The 11,134-nt window shown below is 43.6% G+C and overlaps 2 protein-coding genes across 3 annotated transcripts in view; one reads left to right on the forward strand and one right to left on the reverse strand.

Annotated features, from left to right (window-relative positions):
• LOC139344331 (probable ATP-dependent RNA helicase DDX17) overlaps positions 1–1,394 on the forward strand; it is an 8,668-nt gene extending 7,274 nt beyond the window's left edge. The window contains exon 13 of the mRNA XM_070982409.1: positions 47–1,394. Coding sequence (XP_070838510.1) covers positions 47–543 — 497 coding nt within the window. The 3' untranslated portion in view covers positions 544–1,394. The remainder of the gene's footprint in view (positions 1–46) is intronic.
• The window catches only part of LOC139344322 (ADP-ribosylation factor-binding protein GGA1-like), a 13,797-nt gene extending 2,714 nt beyond the window's left edge, over positions 1–11,083 (reverse strand). Inside the window, exons 1-17 of one of the 2 annotated variants that reach the window (XM_070982390.1) lie at positions 11,016–11,083; positions 10,185–10,269; positions 9,883–9,958; positions 9,647–9,745; positions 9,299–9,422; positions 8,665–8,765; positions 8,368–8,448; positions 7,432–7,569; positions 7,247–7,328; positions 6,996–7,106; positions 6,747–6,890; positions 6,318–6,361; positions 5,914–6,104; positions 5,475–5,752; positions 5,198–5,367; positions 4,921–5,031; positions 1,439–4,623 (exon numbers count right to left, since the gene is read on the reverse strand). In XM_070982390.1, coding sequence (XP_070838491.1) covers positions 4,513–4,623; positions 4,921–5,031; positions 5,198–5,367; positions 5,475–5,752; positions 5,914–6,104; positions 6,318–6,361; positions 6,747–6,890; positions 6,996–7,106; positions 7,247–7,328; positions 7,432–7,569; positions 8,368–8,448; positions 8,665–8,765; positions 9,299–9,422; positions 9,647–9,745; positions 9,883–9,958; positions 10,185–10,269; positions 11,016–11,061 — 1,992 coding nt within the window. In that variant the 5' untranslated portion in view covers positions 11,062–11,083 and the 3' untranslated portion in view covers positions 1,439–4,512. Of the gene's footprint in view, positions 1–1,438; positions 4,624–4,920; positions 5,032–5,187; positions 5,368–5,474; positions 5,753–5,913; positions 6,105–6,317; positions 6,362–6,746; positions 6,891–6,995; positions 7,107–7,246; positions 7,329–7,431; positions 7,570–8,367; positions 8,449–8,664; positions 8,766–9,298; positions 9,423–9,646; positions 9,746–9,882; positions 9,959–10,184; positions 10,270–11,015 lie in introns of those variants that run through there. The other variant, XM_070982398.1, reaches the window with a different exon arrangement.
• Positions 11,084–11,134: the final 51 nt, after the last annotated feature.

Genomic DNA, 11,134 nt, shown 5'->3' on the forward strand with positions numbered 1-11,134 from the left:
GTGATGAAGAGCCTAAAAATGCTGATTTTACATTTGTTTGTTGCAGGTGGCAGAATGCGTTACCGTGGCAGCAGCTCCAACAACCCGAACCTCATGTACCAGGAGGAGTGTGACCGCCGCATGCGCCCTGGTGGTGGTGGTGGCGGCAGCAGCAAAGACAGCCGAAGTGGCTTCAGCCGCAACAGCCATGATGGAGACCGCTCCACCTCCTCCTCCTCCTCCTCCTACAGGGACAGAGGCAGGGATCGCAGGAATAGCTACAGCTCAGGCTCAGATCAGTTCCAGAGTTACGGCAGCAGTGGTGGATACAACTCCCGCAGCGGAGGCCAGCCCAGTGGAGGTGGAGGTCAGGATCCGCCTAGCCAGCCGCAGGTTCAGTTTGGCCAGCCCCCTCCTCCACCATCATCAGGGGGCCCGCAGCCTCTGATGGCTCAGCAGTTTGCTCCACCACAGCCACCACTCATGGGCTTCATGGGGCAACCGCCTTACCCTTTTGCTTCTCCACCTCCTCCTCCCCCGGGCCCTCCACCTCCCCGGAAGTAGAACTATAAGAAAGAAGCACTGAGTGAATTTGTGCTACTTGTGTGTGTTCACAGTGTAACTCTCAGAGGCAGGAGTTATATATCTAAGGAGGTAAGGGCTGATATTTTCTATCTGTTTTGTGCTTTTTAATACAACTCATGGGTGGATTTAAAATGTTGCTATAGAAAAGGAAACGTAGAAGTTTTCTGCTGCATTTTTTCAACTTTCAAAGTCTCATAAAGTTGCTCTCAGCTATGCACCCTGGAGGAACAAGCTTCTACAGCAGCGTGTTGTCCCTCTCTAGTTTAAGCTGAGTCATTGGTCAGCTGTATCGGGGGGGCTCTGTGGTGCGTGGTGGAGAGTGCTGTGTGAAAAATGATTTGTAATAGAAACATTCACATTCCAGAGCCATGTCTTGCTTTGTTTTTTCTTCAAAGTCTTTGAATTATATTGTTTGAGGGAGACTTTGGTTGTGACCAGCGGTATATTCTAATTGCATTGATTTTTGGTTTGTGTTATTTTAAACACTGAAGCAGTGCATCCAAGTAGTGACTCTTCTCCCAAAATTTTGATACCATGCAAACACTTAGTTTTTTCAGTGTGATGAGCTGTCGCCGTAGGTTTAGATACATTTAGTCACGCATGCCTTTACATTTTCCTGTCCTGTACCAAGTCTGAATGGATGTGTTTCCATTTACGTGTAACAGTTTAACTCACACGTTGTTTTCACCAGCAGATCAGCTAATGCAGACCCATTTTCATGTGGATTGTTTATGAAATTGGAGCGTTATTTTTGTTTTTTGTTTTGCTTGTTTCCTCTAATTCATTGTGTTTTTACGGTGCTTTTTCTCAAATAAATGAATCAAAGCTGTAGCTGCTGTCCTACTCTGCAAATTATTTATACATCAGGTCAATTCCCTGTACAAATTACTTTATTTGCCTTAAATACACATTTGTAGTACATTCTCATTTTGTACCCAGCAGTATTTACATGTTTGTTTCTTTTAATGATAAATATTCATAATGGCATGAAGCTTTTATTCACATTAGGAGCACAAATGGAAAAGAGTGGTTCCCTCCCTCAGAAATGCATCTGGATGGACCATGGCACAACACTTAGTTTTGCTGTACTTCATGTTGAGTATCAGTCTTAAAAATCTGGATCCAGTTTAGCTGATTGACTCACTTTGGGTCTGAAGTTTTTAGTTTCCCCAGTTGTTTGTTTTGTCTTCGATCATGTGGGAGGTCCAGTCTGATTCATGTCTTTCACAGCTGGACGAAGGTGACAGCATTGCATTCACAGTCCTCGATCAAGTTTTACTGACCTCTTGCATCATACTGCAAACTGAAGCATGGAAGGAAAAGGCTGCTGAGGTTACCAAAAGCAGGGATTTGCATCTGTAATAGGTTTTATAAAGCAATAACTGACTGTGTAGCGTACCTCTAAATGCACCTCAGTACCTACGAGAGCCAGACATGAAACAACATGGCTACAATATGAGTTGCCTGTCTCATGTTTCAGGCAATCACAGTTTTCGTGGTCACTACAACGGTGCGAAAACCGGTACTTTAACAAGTTCCATCAGTGGAGACTGGGATGACAAATCAGATGACTCGCTGGGTTAATACCTGTAGCCAAGACCCAAGAAGTAAGAGCTATCATCATCCTCCCCATGACCAGAGCAATGTGATCATCTACTGATTAATGCTACTCCAGTCAGAGAATGTGGCACCATGCATCACAAAGAAGATGGCTGTGGAGATGTGTGGACTTCCAGAAAATAAATCTGAGCTGAATGTGACCCCCTCAATACACAGTTTACAGTACATCATGCTAGGAGCCCAAATATTCATTATTTACAGTCTGCTTAAGCAATGAAGGACCGAAAGGTAGTTACTGAGGCTACTGTTTTGTCTCATTATTGCTTTCTTCCAGTCCTGGACAAGTTAGTAACATTAATACATCTGTAAACAAATAAAAGCTCTGATCTCTATGGAAATGAAACACCTGATATTCAGTGTTATAAAACAGCCTATCAGAAGGATAAATGGCACTGTGTAAGGACTGTTGATGTGTGTTAATCTATTGTGAAATGTAATACGAGGGCAGAACTGAGTTAATTTCACTCAGTGGGTAATTCTCACATTGAGTCTCTCATACATTGAAGTCTTATTTCTCAGGTGGAACCTGTCTGCCTCCAAACTCATTTTATTTAAGTCTTCCTGACCCTTAGAAGGAATCATAGACCCGTGCTCCAATCAACTCAATGACTTGGATATTAGGATGATTCTGTAACATAATTTTTCAGTATTTTTCTGACAAGAACATGAAGGAATGGAAAAAAACCCCAACTCAAACTACTGATTTGTATACATATATGTACAAAGCAAATGAAAATCAAATGTTTCATCCCAGGCACGCGTGGTAGAATCAAACCGGATGTCAGCAACGTCGACTCAGGAGTTCACATGTCCCTCTTTGGGTCAACCAACAGTAGAAAGGCAACAAATAAGAGAAGACAATGTACTGTAACGGGGAATGGTTTCATGTGCAAAACTGTAAGAAAATAAGTGCATGAAAGTTCATGTGTGAGATAAATCTCCAAATCAAAATCCTGAGAACGGTCAAAAAGTGTCCCAAAATCTTGAAAACAAAGAAAAGTGCAGAAATGAAAAGCTAAATTTCAGTATTTTAACAGAGGCAGAGGTTTAGCGCCCTTCCTTCATAGTGCCTTTTCACAGAGGAGACTTTGACCTGTCGCAGTAGGAAAAGCACCAATCAGTGAAATCAGCGATGGCAGAATTCCATTTATCTAATATCCACGTGCTGTTCATGCTGGCTCACTGTCACACTGAGCCATTACTAATGTTATTAGTAACACTTGTGCTTTTCCTACTGTCACAACTCTGCTGTGGAAAAGACCTGCTGTCACACACACCAGCTTTGTTCTCTGATACTTTTCCTGTTATCACAGCATTTCTGATCAGCTCCTCACACTCTGAGCCGTCTCTGCTGGATAAAAGGGAAAACCACTTCAGCGATTACAGTGTGTTCATAATTACATTTAGCAACATAATTTCCCAGCTCTGTGTTTGGCAAATTAACAATGCAGTTTTCATTATGGGGAGTTGGTTAGCAAAGAAGCTGAGCATGGCACCATTTGACCATAATCCACTGCTGATGTTCTTCCTAGGAAGTAGCGCTGAAACAATTAGCCAAATAACCAATTCATCATTTGATAGGAAATTAATTTGGTTGATAAAAATACCAACAATTCCTCATCATAAGCTGAAAACATTGGCTGTTTTTACCGTTGTCCATACCGTGAACACATTTAAGAGATCACCTTAAACATTTAACTGACTTAAAGCTGACCTGAAAGTTATTACTGATGGACTGAAAGAAAATCAGCTCTACTCTTAACATGCAGAATAAAACACTGGACACACAAGCTGACAATAATCTGAATGTTGGACGTTTTTGCTCACACTGCGAGCTCTGCAATTTAGGAATGCATCAGACACTTGCTTTAGGCTGAGCTCTGGGGTTCTGTAAATGACAGAAACACTGCGAGACATGTTACATGTAATTCACATGACATGGGACATCGGAGAGGATTGTATACAGTATGCAATTCAGACAAATGCACACATTCGGTATTAAAAGGCTCAACTTGCTTCTCCCAAAAGTCACTGCATTGGATGAGTGGTTCAAACAGTTTGTGTTGCTCTGATTGTTGGAGGAAGAAAACGTAGCTGCAGAACAGGAACATGGAGATGATCAACTGAGGACAGGAAGGCTGTGACGGAAGGCACAAGGCAGAAGCTGGTTCCCACAACTGTTCTCAAGTCAGTCTGGATCACCAAACCGCAGTTTGACGCCGCTGAGGCGTAAAGAGGCCGTCTTGCCTCAAGTCAGCGCTGAGGGACAACTTCAACCTAAATCTAAAGGAAGCAGCAGGTCAGATGACAGGAGGTTGGCCATTCTCACTAAAGGTTCCCCCAGGTGTTTGGAGGCGGGAACTGGTCCACGTCGCCAGATTCATCATGAGATTTGTCTCCCAAGTTGAAAGTCAGCTTGTACCGCAAACGTACTTTTTCCTGAAAGACAAGAGAAGAAAATTACATCACCAGCAATGATGTAACGATTCAATCCATGCTGGCGTATTGGCACTCCTCTTCACTGCCTCTGCTGGTGCATTGGCTTTGTTTGTATATAATGTATAATAACATACATAATAACAATGTATGTAGTAGTATACATAACACAATGAACAGTATAATAATGTACACATTACTTGCTAACACTTAATAGCCTTGTCATACTCATATATCATACAATGGTCTTGAACTGAGGCCAGCTTTGCTTTGTAATTTGGGGGTCAAGTGACAGAGTACCTTATGAGGGTTAGCCAACAGCAGGATCTGTGTGACGGCGGCTGGAGGCAGGATGGGATTGAAGGCTGGGAGCTCAGTGCTGGAGGGAGGCTGCAGCTTTACTTTCATCACCTAGGCAACGTGGACACATCCACACAAAAACCATGTCAACAAGTGATATCCATAGAAAACATGTTAGCTGCTGACACCTGACTGCATGCCTTAAACTGATGAGGCAGAAGCTCGTGGGGAAAAGCACATCTGTCATCACTATGAAAAGCAGACTACATCAACCTACCTTTGGTACAGCTGCCTGAAAGCGGATGTTGGTGACAGGAATGGGGGCTGAGGACAGCATGGAGATGATCACCACCAGCACGTCAGGCCGTGACGGAGGACAGTCACGGGCAAAGGTGAACAAAACTCGGAGGCTGTGTTTGTCGAATACAGTCACTGGTAATAAGCTGCCTGGAATAGATTTGCAGAGAAAAGGGAAAAACAAAACAGAATGTGATGCGGAAAAATGGAGAAAAATGGCACCTATCACGACACCCTGCTTCACTGCCTGTGCTTACTTGGTTTGATTGATTCCAGAGGCACAGTAACATCAGCGAGAGAGATGCTGTCGTAGGGCTCAGCGGCAGCGACTGAGGCTTTCTCAGCAGGCGTGACACTGAGATTGGAGAGGAGGAGAGTGTCGGGCTGCTCTGACTGGACGGCCAGGCTGGACGTAGCCCCCGGAGCGGGAGTGGGAGCAGAGGAAGTGGCGGTTGCATTTGGAGCAGGTCTGCAGTTGGTGCTGGACTTCTGCAGATCTCGTAAGGTGACTCTGGATTGAGGCTGGAGCTTATCCCTGCATGTGCAAGAATGGAAAACACAAATTAGATGGTAGCTGTGTGCACGTCAAAGAAAAAATAAGAAACACACATCTCCCCCTTCAACAAGTGATTTGCCACTGCTGTGTGTTACATTACACTTATGAAGGGCTGTAATGACACACACAGACGTGCTTACCATTTGACCTGCTGGCTCTCTGGAGGCAGGGACTGCTGTAACAAAGTCTTCCCCAACAAGTCCAGCTCTTCCATGTGTTTAGGTGGAGCAGCAGGGCCCCCTGCTGGTGGAGCCTGGGGTGTCTGCAGCACAGCTGGCAGCAACAGCGCAGCAGGGACCGGCATAGCAGAGGATTCTGCGCCATCAGGGGGCTGAGAGAAGACACCGAGGAAGGAGATGGAGCTGATGTCACATGGCTTGAAAACCAAAGCAGCTTCAGTATTAAAGCCTCGATATGCTGATTTTTTTATATGATTATAGCATATGTTGAACGAGTCTCTTCCACTTGGTGGCACCAGAGTTTTCAAATTCTACACAATAATGGCTTTAATGAGAGCAGCACAGCATCATCTTACAACACGCACCTGAAAAGTGTTCTGAGAGTCACAGTTTTCTGCCACATTCAGTCCTGAGGGATCAGAGACAACAAAAGGTTAATTCAGTTTCATTCCAGTTTGCTGGTTGTAACATAAAAAAATGCAGTTTAAAACTCTCTCAAAGAAATCCTGAAAACACAATTCACTGCTACTGTCAGAGTTCGTGACATGTTCGGCTCAATCCAGAGAGGCTGTGCATGTGTGCAGCTCTGTTGTGGTCGAGCCAGATGTGTCCTGCTTCTGAGGATGCTGGGTTTCAGCCAGTCAGCCAACAGGAGGGCTACACACCAGCCAATGGAAATAAGGTATGACTGTGCTGTGTGGACTGAACTGTGCTGACACTGCTGACTTGTTAAAAAAGTTACGCTTAGTAATTTACCTTTGTGTTTACAAGCCAGATGAGCTTTTTGATCTTACCCAGCGACATGAGTTCATCGTCCAAGAGGCTGATGCCCACATTCTGAGTCAGGGTCTGGAGGCTGGAGGACTCCGGGTTGGAAGGTGCTGTGTTGGCTGATGCGTTAAGTCCCATCAGGTCTACTAGTGCTGAGCTGCTGCTGCCTGATTTGGAGGGAGAACATCCAACTGTGATCTCATATCCTACAGAGGTCATTCACATTTCCAACAGAGAGTTTGAAAACACACACACAGATACACACAGCCTACCTGGCTGTGAGGGCATGTTTATGCCATCCATTGACACATCCTCCCCCTTTACCAGCTGTCTGTACAGGTTGATGACCTGTGTCAGACTGTCATTGGCTTGTAAGATATCCGCTGTAAACAGAAAACAGAGGTTTTCAAATCTTAACTTTTTGGAATGAGTCGGACTTCATGATATCTGTCTGGAAAAAAGTGACTAAATACACACATAATACTATGACACACTGTCGAAGCCATGAGCTCAGCAAACTCACCTAAAGCTTCATCACTATCCTCTGTGTCACTCGCTAATCGGAATAGTGTCGGCCTCATCTTTTCACAGCGCTGGTAAAGATCCTGCAAACAGACACATGTTAAAAACACTGAAACCAGTGAGTGGTGCAAGCAGAGTTGTGAGACTGCAGCTGCAGCTAGTTATAATGTGCTGAGCTTTGCTGACTTTAATGAGCTCCTGGTTGCTCTGGGAGCAGCTCTCCCTGCTGTAGCCCTCCAGCAGCTGGCTCAGCAGGCTCACGCTCTCCTTCACCTCCTGGATGGCGTTCACCCGCTTTGATACCTTCTCCACTCGCTTCTGGTCCTGGGAAAAGAGCGACAGGGTCTCACAGTGGCCGGGATCGATACAAATCTTAGAAAACTAGCGTTTTTGCAGACCGTTTCCTGGCTGAGTTTGTTCATCAAGGTGATAATGACACAGAAGATATGACAAATATAAAGGTAATAAAGGTTCTTTTAGAGCTTTAGACCATTCTTTCTCACAGTAAATATCTAAATACAGTATATGAAGGTTAAGTGGGTCTTACAAGACATTGAAATAATTAATTGAGTTAATATTTTGCTTTACCATTAATCTTCAGTACCATTCTAATGTTGATAACAAGAAGAACTTTTTTTTTAATAATTAAATCTGTTAACACCCATTTTGTACATCTAATCATAATTTTTAATTGCCATCATGAAGCTTGATGACTTTGAAGATAATTACTTATTTAGGTTTTTATTGCTTTTTCGTAAATTCTTATAAGAATATTCAAGAAAAGTGTTGAACTTCGGAGGAACAATTCATTTCAAGGTCACTGAAACTGAAGCCTGATGATGTTTGATGAGATGATACTAAGATCAAGAACTCGATTGTTAATTGGATATTCAGCTTTCCGTTTGAGGATATGGAGTATATAATATAATAAGTACAAATAATATAATAATATTGTCTTAAAACACTATAATAATCCAAAAATGGTTTGAAGAGGCCTTGAGACTACTATTCATGTATATTAATGTTGTACAGTTGTGTACAAATGGTGGAAAAGCACAGATACACATGCACATGAGACCACGCACTGTGCAGCACATACAGCAAACAAGACCCATGACACACCTCCTGAACCATTTCCTTAATGAGCTTGTTTGCTGCTCGCAGATCTTCGGGGTGAGTGCTGTTCAACAAGCGAGACAGCATCTACAAAAACAGGATTGGACCGAAGTGGGAGAGGAAAGAAAAGAGGAAGAGAAGTTTGTAAACGGTTGGTCCCATACTGCTTTTCCCAGGAGGTCCACGTCAAAGGATCTGATGTGTATGGAAACATTCTTAGGAATCTCACATGATGACAATACAATACACAAGTCCTTCCTTGTGGAAGCCTGGTGCCTCTTCAGCACCACTCATACTTCTTACCTTGGATTTCTCCTCATCCTCAAAGACAGCACTTTTGGCTCTGGGCGGAGGGGGTGGGAGGGGCCTGTCATCAGGAAGCACGGGATCCTGCTTGACAATACCTGGAAGAGGACAGGGACACCTATTAACTTCACATGTCGACAGCTCCCATTTTATACATCTGCACTGTACATAGATCTCTGCTACAGAATCTGACTCAGTGTTGTCCATGAAATGTGTGACACTGGTGCTACAGCATTGTGCCTGGCACTTCTTTGAGATAAACGTAAGCACATTATCATAAGGGAGTCAGCTGTATTCCATCAAAACACATCAGGCATCAATGTGCCGCAACCCTACATGAGTGTTAACTATCCTGCAGTAACTACTGAACATTGATGGGAAAGTGCATCTTTAAAGTCACACTAGATTCAACTAAGCATGACTAAGGATATTAGTCTCATGGCTCATCACCATAAAAAGGAGAACTGATACTCTAGGAACCAAAACCCATTATCAGTAAAATGTGGGAAGTAAAAAACAAGATTTACAACAACGGTGTGCAAATATATGGAATGACACACGTAACTATGAAGGAAATGAGAGACTGCGAGCTAAAGTCTTTCATCTCGATGGTTCTCAAGCTCCTGCTCACCCTGTTTTTTCAGCATCTGATAGGCGTCTGCTATCTTGGTCTCATCAGGCAGCCTCACCGTCCAGCTGTACACCATTTCTAACACCCTCTTTTTCACTGGCTCTGGAGCCCGGGCGCCCAAATACTGCAGAGAAAAGGAGATTAATGCAACTATGACATGAAAATGCCTTTAAGCATTAACAACTGCAACAACTAGTTAAATACAGGTTCAGTAACTTGTCTCATAAGATTGCTACAGTCACTTAAAAGCCACTTTAATGGGTTGACAAAGCCCTACAAAAGCTATTTCTCATGGATATACAGATGCAGTCAAACCGGTCCGGCAGCATAAAAGCCATGGATGGTTACCTTGGGTGAGACCACCTTGATGAGCTCATTGAGAAAGCGAAACTTCCCCACTTCACTGTGAAATCGCTTTCCACAGCTCTTCATGCATGTCTCAAGAACCTGGGAATCATTTAAAGTTTGTTTCACTTCTGTACAGACAAGCCTTCACAAAAAAAGCCTTCACAAAAAAACAATAACACGTGTCAGTTTGCAGACCTTTACACTTTGCACTGAGGTTTTGATGGACGATCTCTTACCATAAGCGCTTGCATTGCCTCCCACTCCTGAGGTGACTGGATTTTATGGGCCAGAAGTCTGGTCGCAAGCTGGGGACTGACAAATAAACCTTCACTTTACTGACGGACAAAAAAAAGCCAAGAATACCGCAAGACATGAATTTGAAATATGAAACAAAAACACCCCTGATCTTCAAGTTAGCTGTCAGACTTCACATAAACAGCTGGAAAGCAACCGTGGTGCTTTGATTCTGCATTTTGTACATGATGGGAAGTAGAAGAACTAATCTGAAATGGTGTGATTTTCTTAATCGTCATCTCACCCTTCTGGTTCATTGTTGAGCTGATCACAAAAGCCCTTGATATTGTCCCAGTCTGTCTCCTTATTCAAAGGGTTGGTGGCCTTGTCTGTGGGAAGGGAAACACATAAGACTAAATCCTGCATCTGCTCTATATCCAAACTTTAAACCTGCTATTTTATTTACACTGAACACACACACACACAAAAAAACTCCCAGGGTGACACCAACCTTTCGCAGGTACTGATAATTCACAGCTGAGAGTTAACTTACACCTCAAGCTACTACTACTAAACGTCTGTGACACTGTCCGCAGCTGGAGCCTCTGGTTGTTTGCGATATGCAAACGACCAGCTCTCTGGTATGGAGCAGATGAGAGCTGCTCGTGTCTGCAGAAAATGTTCGTGTGAAGCCTGTGTCAACGATTATAGCAGACGCACTGTACAATTCCCGGTACTAGGTCCGTCGTGGTCCTTGAGGAGGAAACGGTCAGCGGCTAACTAGCTAGTTGAATTTGTTAGCATTCAGCTGGACATTGCTAGGATTTTAAAGTTTACATGGCAGGTTTGTGTAGCATCACCAACCTCACAATGTCAACAGTAAACACAATGTGAGCTCAAAATACGAACGAAGGTGATACATTATCTGACTGAATTTGTTCCCTATCGACAGCTGCACTTTTGATTTGATGACACTCGTTCTCTTGACTCTCAAACAATCTATTCCTCAAGGGGAGTACAATGAACGACAGCGGTGAGTTCAAACAGGGAATATACCTCTGTGCCCCTTAACATTACACCGGCTATCGGTTTACGTTCAAAAGTTAATTTGATATTGTACAGTGTGAGGACTTACTGATGCAAGACTGTAGGCTAGCCTCATCTGGAGGCGCCGCCGCCATCTTTCGGGAGTTCTAAACAAGTGGCCAATATCGCGTGATTTTGTAACATATCGCGTGGATAAACCTTGAGGGA

Source organism: Chaetodon trifascialis, chromosome 2, assembly GCF_039877785.1.
Source record: "Chaetodon trifascialis isolate fChaTrf1 chromosome 2, fChaTrf1.hap1, whole genome shotgun sequence".
Taxonomy (NCBI): domain Eukaryota; kingdom Metazoa; phylum Chordata; class Actinopteri; order Chaetodontiformes; family Chaetodontidae; genus Chaetodon; species Chaetodon trifascialis.